The sequence below is a fragment of the Anguilla rostrata genome, chromosome 3 (assembly GCF_018555375.3).
Source record: "Anguilla rostrata isolate EN2019 chromosome 3, ASM1855537v3, whole genome shotgun sequence".
Classification (NCBI taxonomy): domain Eukaryota; kingdom Metazoa; phylum Chordata; class Actinopteri; order Anguilliformes; family Anguillidae; genus Anguilla; species Anguilla rostrata.
The window spans coordinates 5,427,666-5,445,181 of record NC_057935.1 but is presented as its reverse complement, the minus strand read 5'-3'; the positions used below and the strand labels follow the sequence as shown (position 1 = coordinate 5,445,181).

Genomic DNA, 17,516 nt, shown 5'->3' with positions numbered 1-17,516 from the left:
CAGATTAGCCTGGGCTTTTCAGCGTGGTTTTTAGGGATGAGTGCGTGTGCTCCTCTGTTTCTGGATGTTCCGTGCTGGAGTTCTCAGTCTATGGAAGCTCCGTGTTGGAGTTCTCAGTGCCTGGATGTTCTATGCTGGAGTTCTCAGTGTCTGGATGTTCTATGCTGGAGTTCTCAGTGTCTGGATGTTCTGCGCTGGAGTTCTCAGTGTCTGGATGTTCTATACTGGAGTTCTCAGTGCCTAGGTGTTCTATACTGGAGTTCTCAGTGTCTGGATGTTCTGTGCTGGAGTTCTCAGTGTCTGGATGTTCTATACTGGAGTTCTCAGTGCCTGGTCTGAGCAGAAGCTGCTTGTGTTTCATGCATGGCTTCCCTGCCCTTTCGTTGTTATTGCTTGTTTGTCACGCCAGGAACTGGTGAACTTTTCACCTTGACTTTCCCAACCGTTAAAAAAAGAGAAATAGCTCCTGCATCATATTGTGTGTGTGTGTGTGTGTATGTATGTTAATGTGTTTGTGAATGTGTGTGTGTGTGTGTGTGTGCACGTGCGTGAGTATGTGAATGTGTTTATATGTTTCTGAACGTGTGTCTGCATGTGTGTGTGTGCATGGTTGTGCGTGCGTGTGCATGTGTCTGTGCATGTGTGTGCGTGTGCGTGTGCACGTGCGTGTGTGTGCATGTGCATGTGTGTGGGCATGTGTGTGCGTGTGCGTGTGCATGTGCGTGCATGTGTGTGCATGTGCATGTGTGTGGGCATGTGTGTGCGTGCGTGTGTGTGTGCGTGTGTGTGTGCGTGCGTGCGTGCCTGTGCGTGTGTGCGTATGTGTGTGCGTGCGTGCGTGTGTGTGTGTGTGTGGGCACGTGTGTGCGAGTGTGTGTGTAAACCCTGCAGCGTATTTCTCTGTGGGGTGTTGTATAGCTGTATAACTGGTCCCCCAGACCGTGGTTAGAAGGCAGTATGAAATGCTGAGAGGGTTGGAGGGCTTTCAGAAAGTCGTGGGATCTGGCCTGGAATCAGGAGAGAAGGGGAAAGAAGGATTGAGCCTTAACCAAAAACACAGACAGAGGAGAAAAGCCTTAGCTCATAGCTCCCATAGCTCAGCAAAAGCAGCCATCTTGCAGCTTTTATTAAAAAAAATCCCCCTCCATCCTGTATGATCCAGTTCCATAAGGCTGCAAGCTGTATTCCGTCTAACCTTTGCATGTCCTTTTGTTCTTATGGATTTAACTGTAAGTGAGCGGTACACGTTTGTCTCACGCAACACTGTGCATCGACGATTGACCGTTTAATGTGATTTGAAAATTAAAATAAAAAAGTGCCACTGTCTTTCATGTTGTTGCTTGGTGTTAATAATAAAGCATGCTGTAGTCTGGCTGTCCCCGAGCTGTCCTGACTGGCATGCAGCAATGGGCCCCTTGGCTCATGCCCCCCCCTCCCCCCCCCCCCTTTTCTGTCTTTTCCAGATGAGGACACCAGTAGTCAGGGGAAGGCGGAAACCATTATGGAGAGCCTTGGAAGGAGTCTGCACCCGGAACTCATGAAGGTACTTGACTGCTGAGAGGTCGAAGGTCAAGGGGGTCAGGGGTAGCAGAGGAAAAGGGGGGGGGGGGCATTCGCCTGCTAACAAAGACCTTCTGTCCTACCGGCCGGAGACTGCCGTCTTCGCTCTGCATTTAGCGCTCGTTTTACGACCCCGCGTTCTGAAGTGGTGACCGACGGCGTTAGCGACAGTCGCTAGCGAGAGAGAGAGAGAACACTGCTCCTCAGTGCTCCGTTTAAGCGGAAAAAAAGGGAGATGCGTTCCGCTGTACGAGGCAGACCTCTGTTCCTTACCGTCTTCGCGAAAACAAGAACCCTCCTCTCCTCACTCCCTATCAGCAGCGTAAATATTCTTGACAGGATAGTGTCGTAACAAACGAACGAGCGAGCTCAGATTTGGAGGAACTGAGTGTTGCGAAGACGCGATAAAACTGCCGTGATTGACCGGACCCTTTTAATCTCTGCGCGGTGAGGAAAAAGCGCCTTTGCAGGTGTCTCCCAGACGGACGTGTGTTCAGTCGCTCGAGGGCGGGTTTACAGCTCCCAGAGTCCTGTAGCGAACGCCAGCATGTTCCTGCGGGAAGACTAAATAACGACTTTGCCCTTACACAACGACGATGTGCTCAATATGCATGCATATCTGTCCAACGGATACTTCCTCTATGGTATAAATCTGGTTAAGAGATCGCCCTTTAAACGTTCAAACAGGAAGGGTTCAATAAACATTCAGAACTTTCTCTAAGTGTTAATTTGACGTACGTTATCGTTATTTTTAATATGAGCGATGTTGAGCATAATCCACAAAGATTGTTTTTCCACCTTGAGCTTCCTTCCTGAATTTTTGGAAGGGGTTGGATTTTAAACAGTTTCCGATGTTGTGTGGCTTGGCAGCTGTGGAGAGGTAAAGCTGGCTAAAAACACTCTAGAGTGTGTTAATCTGGCTGTCTTCCAGTCTCTGGTCTCTGGGTTCGAAAAGTAAAAGTCTTTCCGAAGTGTGAGCGCTTTGGCAACGCGCTGTCTCCAAACGCAGGCTTGTGAATGATGTCACTTCACGAGCCAAGCTCTGATTCGTGCGAATGAAGAGTTAGCCGCAATCGGCTAGCGTGTGTTCAAACGCGGACTTAGACTAACTCCATGCCTTTACAGGAAGTAGAAAGTGCACATATTTAGAAAAGACTAAATGTTAATTCTAATTATTACATTACAGGCATTTAGCAGACGCTCTTATCCAGAGCGACTTACACAACTTTTTTACATAGTGTTTTACATTGTATCCATTTATACAGCTGGATATATACTGGAGCAATTTCGGTTAAGTACCTTGCTCAAGGGTACAACGGCAGTGTCCTACCCGGGGAATCGAACCTGTGACCTTTCGGTTACAAGTCCAGTTCCTTACCCACTGTGCTACACCCCGTCCTATAAAATACCCGTATTCCCCCTGTACAAAGTGCTGAGGAGAAGCGTTATGACTCACCCACATATGGGCGGACTACTCATATTTAGTCGCTAACGTTCAAACAATTTAAACAATATATATCAATGGTTGCCATTCACCTCTGCCTAATCACGTTTAGCATAAAGTTGGGATTGATATGAATGCGCTGTATTGAAGGCATGGGGGGCATATATTATGTTTGTCTGTGAGGAATTAAAATGAAACGAGGTTTTTACGCCGTGGATTATTGATATTTATTGTTTTCAACTGTCATCCTCAATTATTTCATTATTTTTCCATTTTTATCTTACTGTATTCAAAGAAACCACATGGGCCAAAAAGACATGAAGCAAATACAGATGATGAACAGCAAACAGAGACAGAAAACTAGAACCAGATTTGCACTGGTTTAATCTTTGCCTATGAAATACGTCTCCCAAAAGTGCCATTTCTCTCTTACTCGCTGAAAGTTTAAAAAGGGTCGATTTGACCGAGACCGAACAAGAGGCCTAAGCCAACTCCAGCTCTGTTTGGATTTTTATCTCTTCGGCTGCTTGTACTTCAGTGAGCCGAGTGAGTTTATTTATCTCTTCACAGCTCGTGCAGGGTAAGGGAGGCTTTTCCAGCTTTGTTAACTAAGAGGTGTTTATCATAAATGAGACCTTTCCTCTTCTCCCTTTTCGCCTCTTGCATGTCTGAGGCATATGAGTTGTGTGTGATGTGGGGAACACTGAAATTAAGCCCCCCCCCCCCCTTTTTTTTGTTGTTGTTAGTATGCCAGAGAAACAGACCAGCTCAATAAAATCAACAGAAATGAGGGGAGACTCAAGCTGTTTACACTGGACCCGGAAACACAAGTAAGTGTGTGTGTGTGTGTGTGTGTGTGTGTGTGTTTTCGTGTCAGCCCTGCTTGCGTGCATGCTTTAGCCTTTAAGGTGTGAGATCACAAACGTGCGGTCAGAGTGTCCTTCGCTGAACATTCTAACGCTGATGTCACAGTCGCTACTGGTGACTGAAAGCAGTGGAGTTCTAGAACACCGACTTAGAATTTTGAAGAAAATAACAACATTCCAGGAAACCTACTCTTCAAAAGGGCTTAATGAAGCGTCTCCTTTTCTCTCTCTTCTTTTCTCTCTGGTTTTTTTTTTTTTTTGCCAGAGGCTGGACTTCTCGGGCATCGAGCCGGACGTGAAGCCGTTCGAGGAGCGGTTCGGCCGCCGCGTGGTGGTCAGCTGCCACGACCTGACCTTCTCCCTGCAGGGCTGCGTCAGCGAGAAGAACGACGACGTCCTGACGAACGTACGCGCGAACTTTGACCTCGCCGCCGCCGCCGCTAGCGTGCTCACCGGCACGATGTTCGGCACTGGCCGTGTCCGAATCACACACTCGCCTACTGTTGGGTATACAGCTTGTATGCAACGTGTATACTCAATAGTAGGCCAGTGTGCTGATTTGGACGCTGCCACTGTCTCCTTGGTTACGTACCTAACCTAACCTTTGACCTTCATCTGCAGGCTCTGCTGAGTCAAAGTTTACCTTTGCATATCGCTAGTGGAATCTGGACATAGTTTATGCAAAACAGAAGGTAGTGTGTGTCTAACATTTTATATGTTAGACACACGCTACCTTATGTTCAGTAGACAGAATGACATCATTACTTCCCATGGGCTGAACAGTATCAGAGTCAGTTCTATTCATTGAGTAGTACTGTACCTAGATGACCATGACCATGTCCTGTAATATATGATTATTGCTTTAGTCCATCGGGATCAACTAGTGAATTTTGTTCAGAGATGGAAAAAGCTTTTTTGGCAGAGGACTGATTCCTATTCCTTCAAGTGTCCCTTTTTTTTTACTTTAGAATGTCTGCCTTGCACGACTGTATTGCCGCTTGTTCTACAGGCAAACAGGAGAGTCTGTGAGGACGGAGCAGTATGCCGTCAGACAGGGACGAGTGTCCTCTCTCCGACCCTTCACCTTCCATTACGTTACAGGCATTTACTGTAGCAGACGCTCTTATCCAGAGCGACTTACACAACTTTTACAGAGTGTTTACACTGCTTCCATTTATACAGCTGGATATATGCAATGGCAGTGTCCTACCCGGGAGTCAAACCTGTGACCTTCAGTTTACAAGACCACTTCCTTACCCGTTATACTACACTGCCTCCCACCATCTGTTTGTTACCCCTTTTGAAGTCGAGTCGGCCCACGCGCTTGTGAAAAAGCCATCTGTGAGCAGAAGCGCTGAGAAGCAGCGCCCCCTGGTGGACGGTTGAGCCGGAGCCTAGTAAGAGCTCGGGTTTGAATTACCATGACCAGCTGCAAGACGAAGGGCAGCGACTGCGTCAGTAGCCGCAAGATGTCAAACCCAGCGCTCGTCGGAGCGAAAACTCCGCGCCCTCCGCGGTTACCTGACGCTCCGCCCCAGGAACTCCGTAGCCATGGCACCCACCTTCGACCTCAGCGGTTGCCGTGCTCGCCCTCGTACCTCCGTGCTCCCGAACGAGAAAGGGAACGCAGGGCGCGTGGCGGCCGGTCGGACGTCGCGCCTCGCCGATGCACGGTCCCGTTTTTAACGTCATCGTCGTCCAGCGCTCGCGCCGCTTTTCTGTAGCGAGGTTAAATGCGGAGTGTAGCACAGTGGGTAAGGAACTGGGCTTGTAACTGAAAGGTCGCAGGTTCGATTCCCGGGTAGGACACTGCCGTTGTACCCTTGAGCAAGGTACTTAACCGAAACTGCTTCAGTATGTATCCAGCTGTATAAATGGATACAATGTAAAATGCTATGTAAAAGTTGTGTAAGTCGCTCTGGATAAGAGCGTCTGCTAAATGCCTGTAATGTGAAATGCGCGCACCGTCCCTCAGCTGATTTGGCTGAAAGCCTCGGGCTAAATGCGTAAATTGTAGAACTGTGAATTATTAACGTGGCTGTTTACGGAAGCGCGGTGCCACTGCTCTGGATGAGAGCGCCCGCTGCGCGATTGTAACGTATATATATTGATGCAAAATTCCATTCTTTTGATAAATGTGTGTTGTTGGAAAAGCGCGTCCCTGAAGCGACTCTGTCTCTGAAGGAACGTCCTTTTTCCACCGCTTCCATCCGTCTCTTTAATGTGGTCGTGCGTCAGATGCATAACGACCGCTCTCAGAGTGAACTGCGCGTAAGAGAGATGGCTGGATGTAATTCCCGTGTGTGTGTGTGTGTGCGTGTGTGTGCGTGCGTGTGTGTGTGCGTGTGCGTGTGTGCGTGTGTGTGTGTGTGTATGTGTGTGTGCGTGTGCGTGCGTGCGTGCGTGTTTGTGTGTGCGTGTGCATGCATGTGTGTGTGTATGTGCATGTGCGTGCGTGTGTGTTTGTGTGTGCGTGTGCATGCATGTGTGTGTGTGTGTGTGTGCGTGCGTGTGTGTTTTTTTGTTTTGTTTGGACAGGTGGAGCCATTCTTCATCAGCCTGGCTCTGTTCGACGTCGCCAAGAGCTGCAAGATCTCCGCCGACTTCCACGTGGACCTGAACCCGCCGTGCGTGCGGGAGATGCTGAGCGACGGCCCCGCCCACGGCGCCGCGGAACCCGACGGCGGGGGGGGCAACGGCCTGCCCGTCCTGCAGAGGGTCTCTGAGTCGCTGCTCCGCTTCCCCACCCAGGTAGGGCGCCGCCTCACCTGTACGGTCCTGTACTGCCCTGTCTGTACGGTCCTGTCTGTACGGCCCTGTCTGTACTGCCCTGTCTGTACTGCCCTGTCTGTACGGTCCTGTCTGTACGGCCCTGTCTGTACTGCCCTGTCTGTACTGCCCTGTCTGTATGGCCCTGTCTGTACTGCCCTGTCTGTACTGCCCTGTCTGTACGGTCCTGTCTGTACTGCCCTGTCTGTACGGCCCTGTCTGTACGGTCCTGTACTGCCCTGTCTGTACGGCCCTGTCTGTACTGCCCTGTCTGTACGGCCCTGTCTGTACTGCCCTGTCTGTACGGTCCTGTCTGTACGGTCCTGTCTGTACTGCCCTGTCTGTACGGTCCTGTTTGACTCTGTACGGCCCTGTCTGTACTGCCCTGTCTGTACGGCCCTGTCTGTACTGCCCTGTCTGTACGGTCCTGTCTGTACGGTCCTGTCTGTACTGCCCTGTCTGTACGGTCCTGTTTGACTCTGTACGGCCCTGTCTGTACTGCCTGTCTGTACGGCCCTGTCTGTACTGCCCTGTCTGTACGGCCCTGTCTGTACTGCCCTGTCTGTACTGCCCTGTCTGTACGGCCCTGTCTGTACTGCCCTGTCTGTACGGTCCTGTCTGTACGGTCCTGTACGGCCCTGTCTGTACGGCCCAGTCTGTACTGCCCTGTCTGTACGGCCCTGTCTGTACGGCCCTGTCTGTACTGCCCTGTCTGTACGGCCCTGTCTGTACGGTCCTGTCTGTACGGTCCTGTACGGCCCTGTCTGTACGGCCCAGTCTGTACTGCCCTGTCTGTACGGTCCTGTCTGTACGGCCCTGTCTGTACGGTCCTGTACGGCCCTGTCTGTACGGCCCAGTCTGTACTGCCCTGTCTGTACGGTCCTGTCTGTACGGTCCTGTACGGCCCTGTCTGTACGGTCCTGTACGGCCTGTCTGTACTGCCCTGTACGGCCTGTCTGTACAGCCTTGTCTGTACTGCCCTGTCTGTACGGCCCTGTACTGCCCTGTCTGTACTGCCCTGTACGGCCTGTCTGTACAGCCTTGTCTGTACTGCCCTGTCTGTACTGTCCTGTCTGTACTGCCCTGTCTGTACGGCCCTGTACTGCCCTGCCTGTACGGCTAACTGCTTTTTTTCCCCACACAGAAAGTAGACGCTGTGTGGGATAGCTTGCTAGTTTAGTAGAGGCAGAAACTCTGGGGGTTTTCAAAAGCAGACTTGATAATGGTCTAGTTACTAGATATCTGGTTTGTAGGTTATAGGTGAGCACTAGGTACCTTTAGTGGTAAGAAAATGGTGAGAATTGTTGGGTTGAATGGCCTGTTCTTGTCTTTATGTTATGCTATGCTTTTTTTTTTTATCTTACCACATCAAGAGTAATCTGCTCCTACGCACTGCTTGCATGAGCACCACCGCCAGTTTGTACTGGCTGGCCCCACTCTTTAGACCCGTGGACTGAAAAGTCTTTTGAAATGTGATTTCCTCATAACCTCACTGAATTTAGAAATTTCACTCTTTCTGCGCCGTAACTGGCTAGCTTTTTGGGCTTTGGAAGACACGTGAGTGAAAGGAATTTCTGTCCAAATGCATAGCACAGCTTAATTGCTATATTTAGACTGGGAAGTTGTGGGAAGGGTTTTCTTGGAAACTATGCACAGCGTTTTAACATTTTAAATTCCTCGATTCAACCAATTCACTTTCAATCATTATCGTTTATCTAACTGCAGTCTAATATTTAGATTAGATAATTACTGGACTTTCATACTTAATTGTCTGAATTCCAGAAACAATGCCTTTTGGTGAACCGAAAAAAAATAAAAGTCTAAAAGAGAGCTAGGCCCTGACCCTTGGAGGTTTGGCGTGTTGAGCCTTAAGTGATACTCCAGACCAGGGCAGCAGCGCTCCAGTATAATGTGAGTTCTGTTTCCTGTTAGCGATACCGTTTGGCCTGCACTGAGAACTTTTTGGCCAGGAGTGATGTCCCCTGTTAGCATTTAGCATAGAACTTGGGAGTCAGATTTTCCGGTCGAGAGCAGCAGGGTGTGTTGTTGCTCTCCTGTTAGCGTTAGCGCTGAAATAGAGCCTTGCGGTTAGGAGTAGCAGGGTGTGCTGTTGCTCTCTTGTTTGCCGTAGCAGTTAGAAGTGGACGCGTGTGCGGTCGCTTCATGTTAGCGGTTGTTTAAACATTGTATTGAGCTCTTCCACGTGGCTCGTATCCAGCAGGGCTACGCACTCTCTCCCTCCCCTGGCGCGACGCATTAGCATTTTGCTCAATTAGCCTCCTCCCCCATCCATCACCCCACCCCCCCCCCGATCAGAAGCACAGCCTGGCTTTCTGGAGCCAGTAGTGCAGAGTGGAGCCAGAACTCAGCCATTCAGAAATGATGGATGTGATTACAAGCTACTTTCCTGGAGGCTCCTCCAGAATCCGCGGGGAGGGGGGGGTCAGGGGGAGGGGAGCGGTGGGGGGCCGGCATGAAAGCGGAGGCGGACAGGGATATTTAAACAATTTTTTTTATTTAAATCCCTTGCAATTCGCACAGGCTGGCCCTGGTCGACCATTCCACCAATCACCTGAGATTAGGAAGCGGTTAAGGGGTCTGCTCTCTCCCAGACATCGGTGTTGGCCAGTCAGTTAAAATAGACACACAGTTTAGCATGCGGCCCAAGAGCTTTCAGCTGTACGACACTTACATTTGTCCTGCTAACTAAGTAAAATATGCCCAAATTAGCCTGTGCCACTATACAGAACACACGAAGGGCAAAATCTGTAAGTGTTTGCCACTGTGCATCTTGCAACTAATACATTGCCTTATTCATTTATCAAGCAATTTAAAAATTACATTCAGTTATCTTAGTTTGTGTCTTACTCCGTAAGCGAATTGCCCACAGTGGCGTAGACCTTTCTGAAGGTTTCAGCTGCAGCCTCTCTCCGGGGGCGAAACCCTATCCCTCCTCTCTCGCTCCCAACGTCGATCCCACGCTATGCGTGATGATCAGTGAGGCCGGTCCCTCAGTCAGATCAGCGCTGCGGAGGAGAGACTGCTTATGTGTGTGTGTACATCAGCCGTGGGACCTCTGCAAAAAAAAAAAATTTTTTATCTTAAAATCTTTTAAATCTTTTAAAATCTTTAATGAGACTTTTGGTCTCGTAATGAAGCTTAAAATCTTTTTGTTTTTTCTCTCGAGTGGAAAACATCATCTTGTTTTAAGTTACTTTTTGCTTGTCACGTGAAATTTTTCTTTCCCCCATTGGCGAGTCTTGAAGTGGGTCCAACTGTCTCATTGGCAATGTTTTTGTGTTATTTTGCAAAAAAAACAAACAAAAAAGGTCATATAAATAAGATTTAAAATCTAAATATAAGACTAAAATGCATGTTAAGATTGTCTTATTTTTTGTATATAAGCAGTTAATGGGCTCAGTGTTGCCCTCGCCCCCCCCCCCCTCGTCCCCAGTCCAGACGTGGTTCAGCTTCAGCTGCACCACCTCAAACCCAAGCCAGAGAAACTCAAAAAATGTGAAAATGTGTCCAGCTCTCGAGCCTCTGTGGTGAAAAGGCTCATGAACATTGTTTCTTTAAGGGATCGGATTCTTTCCTCCAGCTTCCCACCAATCGCCTCCCCCCCCTCCCCCCCTCTCCCCCTCCCTCCCCAGGGCATATTCTCGGTGACCAATCCCCACGCTGACATCGTCCTGGTGGCCCGCATCGAGAAGGTCCTGCAGAACGGCATCACGCACTGCGCCGAGCCCTACATCAAGACCTCCGACGTCAGCAAGGTTAGCCGTCGCTAGCTGCCGCTGCCGCTGCTGCAGTCCAGTGCAGGCTGGCTAGTACACAGACAGACAGGGGCCTGGGCCATGGCCCCGCCCCCACTCATTGCAGGAGCGATGTCACACGTGATGTCACAGGGCTGTTCCCTCCAGCATATTCTTTTTGAGCACTGCATTAAAATGCATTTTATTGTTATCATTACTAGAAAGATTATTATTATTATTATTATTATTATTATTTCAGTAGCATTATTAGAATTTTTGGGGGGAAAAAATGTAATTGAAGCTTAAAATACATTCTTTTGTTAAATCTGCAGTACAAAGGTGCAGTATTTTGACATTAAGCTCAAGGAAAGTGTTTGGTCAGAGCACCAAATATATAAATACATGGAATCTACAACAGTCCCCAAACTTACTGTCCCCAAAACACTGAACTGGGGTCAGTTGAATCATTTCTTGACATTTTTCTGAGGTTAGGATTAGCGTGTGGTAAAGTGATACCGAGCCTAAGGAGGGTAGAAGGTACATGCAGCACAAATCCAGAAACATTAGAGAAATATTCCTCATTTTGAGTACGCCTCTCATTTCTCCGCCTCGCTCGTTAATTACGTCTAACGAACTGGATTAATCCTGCCGTGGAGCCCTTTGTTGTTGCCGTAGAGACGGCCGGGCTGCTGGTTGCTGTCCTGCCTGTGCATGACTGCTGACAGACACAGAGAGCCGGAGTGTGTGTGTGTGTGTGTGTGTGTGTATGTTCTGCTCAGCGGGGTGTGTCTGTCTGTCTGTTTCTGCAGACAGCCCAGAAGGTTCTGAAGGCTGCCAAGCAGACCTGCCAACGCCTGGGCCAGTACAGGATGCCGTTTGCCTGGGCCGCCAAGTAAGACTGCGCCCTAACACTGCGCCCTAACACTGCGCCTTTACACTGCGCCCTAACACTGCACCCTAACACTGTGCCCAAACACTGCGCCTCCATACAGGTGTGTTACACTTTATCTGATTCATACAGGTGTGTTACACTTTATCGGATTCATATAGGTGTGTTACCGTTTACCTGCTTCATACAGGTGTGTTACACTTTATCTGATTCATACAGGTGTGTTACACTTTATCTGATTCATATAGGTGTGTTACACTTTATCTGATTCATACAGGTGTGTTACACTTTATCGGATTCATACAGGTGTGTTACACTTTATCGGATTCATATAGGTGTGTTACCGTTTACCTGATTCATACAGGTGTGTTACACTTTATCTGATTCATACAGGTGTGTTACACTTTATCGGATTCATATAGGTGTGTTACCGTTTACCTGATTCATACAGGTGTGTTACACTTTATCTGATTCATACAGGTGTGTTACACTTTATCGGATTCATATAGGTGTGTTACACTTTATCGGATTCATATAGTTGTGTTACAGTTTACCTGATTCATATAGGTGTGTTACCGTTTACCTGATTCATACAGGTGTGTTACACTTTATCTGATTCATACAGGTGTGTTACACTTTATCGGATTCATACAGGTGTGTTACAGTTTACCTGATTCATACAGGTGTGTTACACTTTATCGGATTCATACAGGTGTGTTACACTTTATCTGATTCATACAGGTGTGTTACACTTTATCGGATTCATATAGGTGTGTTACACTTTATCGGATTCATATAGTTGTGTTACAGTTTACCTGATTCATACAGGTGTGTTACACTTTATCTGATACAGGTGTGTTACAGTTTACCTGATTCATACAGGTGTGTTACACTTTATCGGATTCATAGAGGTGTGTTACACTTTATCAGATTCATATAGGTGTGTTACACTTTATCTGATTCATATAGGTGTGTTACAGTTTACCTGATTCATACAGGTGTGTTACACTTTACCTGATTCATACAGGTGTGTTACACTTTATCTGATTCATACAGGTGTGTTACACTTTATCTGATTCATATAGGTGTGTTACACTTTATCAGATTCATATAGGTGTGTTACACTTTATCTGATTCATAGAGGTGTGTTACACTTTATCAGATTCATATAGGTGTGTTACACTTTATCTGATTCATATAGGTGTGTTACAGTTTACCTGATTCATACAGGTGTGTTACACTTTACCTGATTCATACAGGTGTGTTACACTTTATCTGATTCATACAGGTGTGTTACACTTTATCGGATTCATATAGGTGTGTTACACTTTATCGGATTCATATAGTTGTGTTACAGTTTACCTGATTCATATAGGTGTGTTACAGTTTACCTGATTCATATAGGTGTGTTACCGTTTACCTGATTCATACAGGTGTGTTACAGTTTATCTGATTCATAGAGGTGTGTTACAGTTTACCTGATTCATAATGGTTCACCTGCGGTTCAGGCAGGTGTTTAAGGATGCCCAGGGAAGCTTGGACATGGACGGGAAGTTCTCCCCTCTGTACCGCCAGGACAGCAGCAAGCTCTCCACTGATGACCTCATGAAGCTGCTGGCAGAGATCAAGAAGTGAGTGTGTGTGTGTGTGTGTGTGTGTGTGTGCATGTGTGTGTTGCATGTGTGTGTGTCGATCGTTACTTATGTGTATGTCTGTAACCAGTGGTGTGTGTGCTGGTGTCTGTGTGCGTGTGTCTGTATGTACAGGTGTATCCCAATGGCTGCGTGTGTGTGTGTGAGTGTGTACAGAGTGCTTGTCGCTGCTCTGCGTGTGCGGCCTGATGACAAGCTGCGATATCCCCAGCTGACGTCTGATGTGTGGACTTCTCAGTAGTGACCTTGAGCATGTCTCTACGTTCTGCCCTGGCGGTAAGAGCAAGCTGGATCCATTGCCAGCTGAAAGTGCACCATGAATGCGTGCCCCGTGACTTCATCGTACGTTGAGACCATGACGCATTGTCCACCTGTTCTCGCCCCCTGGGCGCGCGCGAGCCTATCCAGTAAAGGGTGCTCACAGACAGATCCATCGCTGACTCATCATGTTCTTTGGAGAAATGACCATTGTCTCTTCTCTCACTCCCCCCCACCTCCCCTTCTCCCCCCCCCCAGATTCGGTCACCTCCTCCTACATCCCCGTCAAGCCCTTCGAGGAGCAGTGCGAGAGGGTGTCCGTGGAGATCGACGAGTTTCTCCCCGAGGAGGCCAAGTACAACCACCCGTTCACGGTGTACAAGCACCACCTCTACGTGTACCCGCTGCAGCTCAAGTACGACAGCCAGAAGACCTTCGCCAAGGTACGAGGCTGCGGTGCGGCCGCGTGCGTTTCTTCTCCTGAGAGACCTTGGATTTAGCTCAGAATGAATTTCTGCTTTGGCGCTGAAAGACACGCTTTTAAATCCTGGGAAGAATGTGCGGGGGCTTATGACTTTTTGCGGGTCTCTGTCTCACCGGCTTCTCGAGGCGATTATCTCTGTAAGGCCGTTTCCCGTAAAGCCTTTGTGGGTCCACTTCCAAAAATGAGGATTAGGTTTTTGACCAGCTCAGTGCTCAGGTCCAAGGTTTCAATTAAAGTTAAAATGCCGAGGTGGATTTTTTACCGAATAAACGAGCCTCTCTTTAACTGGAAAAGTAGCCGTGTGTGCCACGGGCCTCCCGTTCGGCCTGTAGCATGCGTGTGTGTCAGTGTGTGTGTCAGCGTGATGTGAGCGTAGCGTGTGCTCCAGCGTGTTTGTCTGTGTGATGTGAGCGTAGCGTAGCGTGTGTTCCAGCGTGTTTGTCTGCGTGATGTGAGCGTAGCGTAGCGTGTGTGTCAGTGTGTTTGTCTGCGTGATGTGAGCGTAGCGTAGCGTGTGTTCCAGCGTGTTTGTCTGCGTGATGTGAGCGTAGTGTAGCGTGCATGTGCTCCAGCGTGTTTGTCTGCGTGATGTGAGCGTAGCGTAGCGTGCGTGTGTTCCAGCGTGTTTGTCTGCGTGATGTGAGCGTAGCGTAGCGTGCGTGTGTTCCAGCGTGTTTGTCTGCGTGATGTGAGCGTAGCGTAGCGTGCGTGTGTTCCAGCGTGTTTGTCTGCGTGATGTGAGCGTAGTGTAGCGTGCATGTGCTCCAGCGTGTTTGTCTGCGTGATGTGAGCGTAGCGTAGCGTGCGTGTGTTCCAGCGTGTTTGTCTGCGTGATGTGAGCGTAGCGTAGCGTGCGTGTGTTCCAGCGTGTTTGTCTGCGTGATGTGAGCGTAGCGTAGCGTGCGTGTGTTCCAGCGTGTTTGTCTGCGTGATGTGAGCGTGGAGTCGGTGTTTCTCGGGGTTTTTACGGGACGGGCGAAGTCGTCGCGCGTCACATGACCTGCACCGCCCGCCGCGTGAGAGCGTGTGACGGAAAAGTGGCGTGTCTTCCGCAGGCACGGAACATCGCGGTCTGCATGCAGTTCCGGGACTCGGACGAGGAGGGCGCCGTTGGCCTGAAGGTGAGCGCAGGGTTAACCCCCCCCAAAAAAAAACTGCTGTCCTGTGCACTGTTCTTAAGTCTTTACCAAAAAGTGCAGGTCCATGTCCAAAACGAGGAGGGAGACAGTCTGATTCTAGGTGGTCATTACAGTTGGCAGGACAGAAATAATGAATGCTCGCTCATTCTTTCTCACCCCCCTCTCTCTCCCTCTCGCCGTCTCTCCCTCTCTCTCTCTTTCTCTCTCTCTCTCTGTCTGTTTCTCTCTCCCTCTTTCTGTCTCTCCCTCTCTCTTTTGCTCTGTCCCTCTCTCTGCCTGTTTCTCTCCCTCTCTTGTTCTTTTTCTCTTCCTCACTCGCCCCCTCTCTCTCTCTCCCTCTCTCCACCTCTCTTTCTCCCTCTTTCTCTCTCTCCCTCACTCCCTGCAGACAGCTTGCAGGCATTAAAAACAGCTTCAGTTTTTTTTTTTTGTTTTTTTTTGCGGGTGGGAGAACAGCCCAGCGGTTGTGATTTTCCCTTTTGGAAACGGGGGGAAAAAAGGGATGAAAGTGTGTTGGGAACACGTCCAGGTGGAGCAGCGAACGCGGGCGAACTGCCTCATCGGAAGCCACAGAGCGCTGAGCTGCTCCAGGGCGCTGTGGTTTACACCCCGGCTCCTGCCGCACTCCACAGTTATTTTATCGCAACACCGAGGAAGCCTGGACTTCCTGTTGCTACATAAACGGCCCTAGGAGTGACATCACAGTTGCCCCCACCTGCCCCCGTGTCCTTGTCTGGGCCATGCCTGTGATGCTGTGCTTGGCCCGGGAGGTCCCAGTCACATGAGTAGGCACGAGGGGCTCGACTGGTCCTGGGACATGCTCAGCCAACCACACATCCCCCACCCCCCCACCCCCCCACACCAGAGCCCTTAACCCCCTCAACCACACAGCGCTTCCTCTTTTCTCTCAGAAACGATCTGCACTAGCCATAGCAGTGCCAGCGTACGGCTGCAGTGTAGTGTAATTAAGGGGTGTGATTAGCCACGTAGGTTGGGGAACTGGGCTTGTAACCTGAAGGTTGCAGGTTCGCTTCCCAAGGTGAAACATTGCCGTCTTAACCTTTTTCAAAGTGAAGTGCTTGGTAAGGTTTGTATGACCAAATGTATCTGCATAATATCCTGTGACTTATAAAAAAAATTCATATTTGTTTCAGCTCTTGCGTTTGTTTCCGTGGTTATGAGCGTGTCGACGTGCTTGCCTGACTCACGCCGGGTCAATCTGTGACTTTAGCTTGACGGTCTGTGTGCGAACTCAGAACTTCGCGCAGGGCTGTCGTTTATCGCTTGCGTCTCATTATCCCAAAGTACGGGTTTGTTTTCACAGGACCGCCGTCGAGCACGCGTTCCAGCGCCACCGCTAACGCGCGTGGCGGTGTACTGGGTGATGCCGCTGTGTGTTTCTCGCGTTCCCTTGTGAATCACGCCCGTGTGAATGTGTTGCTTTGCAGTGCATCTACGGCAAGCCGGGAGAGCCAGTCTTCACCAGCAGCGCGTGCGCTGCCGTCCTGCACCACAACCAGAGCCCGGAGTTTTATGACGAGGTGAGTCACGCAGAACCGGGCCCTCGTTGGCTAGTTACGGCACCCCGACTTCACCCAATTCTGATCCGGGGACCCCCCCCCCCACCCAGGCTCACGGGCTTTCGAGGGACCCCCATCATACGCTTTTGTATTTTGAAAAAAGGTTTTATATTTTTAAATATATTTTGGTCTCTGTGGGGGGAAAAAAGCTGTTGTCTGAAGTGGTTCTACTTCGTAGTTATAGTTATAAATTTAAAAAAGTTATTAAAAAAAAAAAGAATAAACCCAGGGAAGGTTTTTAGTTGGACATGCTTTGTTAAGATGAAAACATACTAAGTGCACTTGCATCTCGGCAAAGTCTTTCCATCAGTGTAATTTTCTCACAGATGCAGTCTACCCACCTTGTAACTGAAGCTGCTCTATGGCAGTGTATGTAATCAGCTGTATCGCCTGGTTGTACTTAAGTTCTGGGCTCGGTTGAGATGGAAACTATTAGTGTCTGAAGGAGCAGTGAGACTGGGATGTTGTGGGCCTGACTCAAGGCTGATGATGTCATTTGCCCGGAAGTCATACCCCCTGACGCACAGTACTGGTGCAGACAAGCCAGCATGCTCTCTGCATTCGTCATTTTCCGTTGATGCCCCCCGGTGGCCGAATTTGATATTGCTCCCAAATGCCTCAGGCTTTGTGCGAAAGCATCCCATGACTAGTGTTTGAAAACAAAAACAAAGAAAAAAAAAAACAAATACGCTTCTGTATTTTACCAAAATGCCCATCTTTATTCCTTTCTCAACCATTTTCCCACAACTAGAAATATGCTGGTGCTTTCTGTGTTTTGACCAGTATTTATCCTCTTTAAAATTTATTTTGTCCCAGTATGTGGTTCCCAGTTTAACTCCGGGAGCAGTGCCTGTCCTCTGAGGCAAATGCTCCAATATGTTAGCACTGCAGTTGGCCAAACGAGCTGCATGGTCTTCGTGGTGATGGCCGCTTAGCGTACCCCTGACACCAGGAGGGCTGCCCATAGGGTACCCCGAGACTGAGCAGAGAAATCCGACCCGCTTGTGATACCCCGCTGACCCGTCGTACCCTCCCTCCCTGGGTGACGCCCCGGCGAATCGTGCGCCGTCCCGCGGACTGTCAAGCGCTTCCTGTGCCCTGAAACGGGTTCAGCTTCCCC

General features: G+C 49.1%; 1 protein-coding gene across 1 annotated transcript in view; it reads left to right on the top strand.

Annotated features, from left to right (window-relative positions):
* dock11 (dedicator of cytokinesis 11) overlaps positions 1 to 17,516 on the top strand; it is a 77,586-nt gene that overhangs the window by 14,767 nt on the left and 45,303 nt on the right. The window contains 10 exon segments of the mRNA XM_064325647.1: positions 1,464 to 1,543; positions 3,751 to 3,834; positions 4,136 to 4,276; positions 6,409 to 6,621; positions 10,293 to 10,415; positions 11,204 to 11,286; positions 12,792 to 12,914; positions 13,360 to 13,636; positions 14,733 to 14,798; positions 16,265 to 16,357. Coding sequence (XP_064181717.1) covers positions 1,464 to 1,543; positions 3,751 to 3,834; positions 4,136 to 4,276; positions 6,409 to 6,621; positions 10,293 to 10,415; positions 11,204 to 11,286; positions 12,792 to 12,914; positions 13,360 to 13,636; positions 14,733 to 14,798; positions 16,265 to 16,357 — 1,283 coding nt within the window.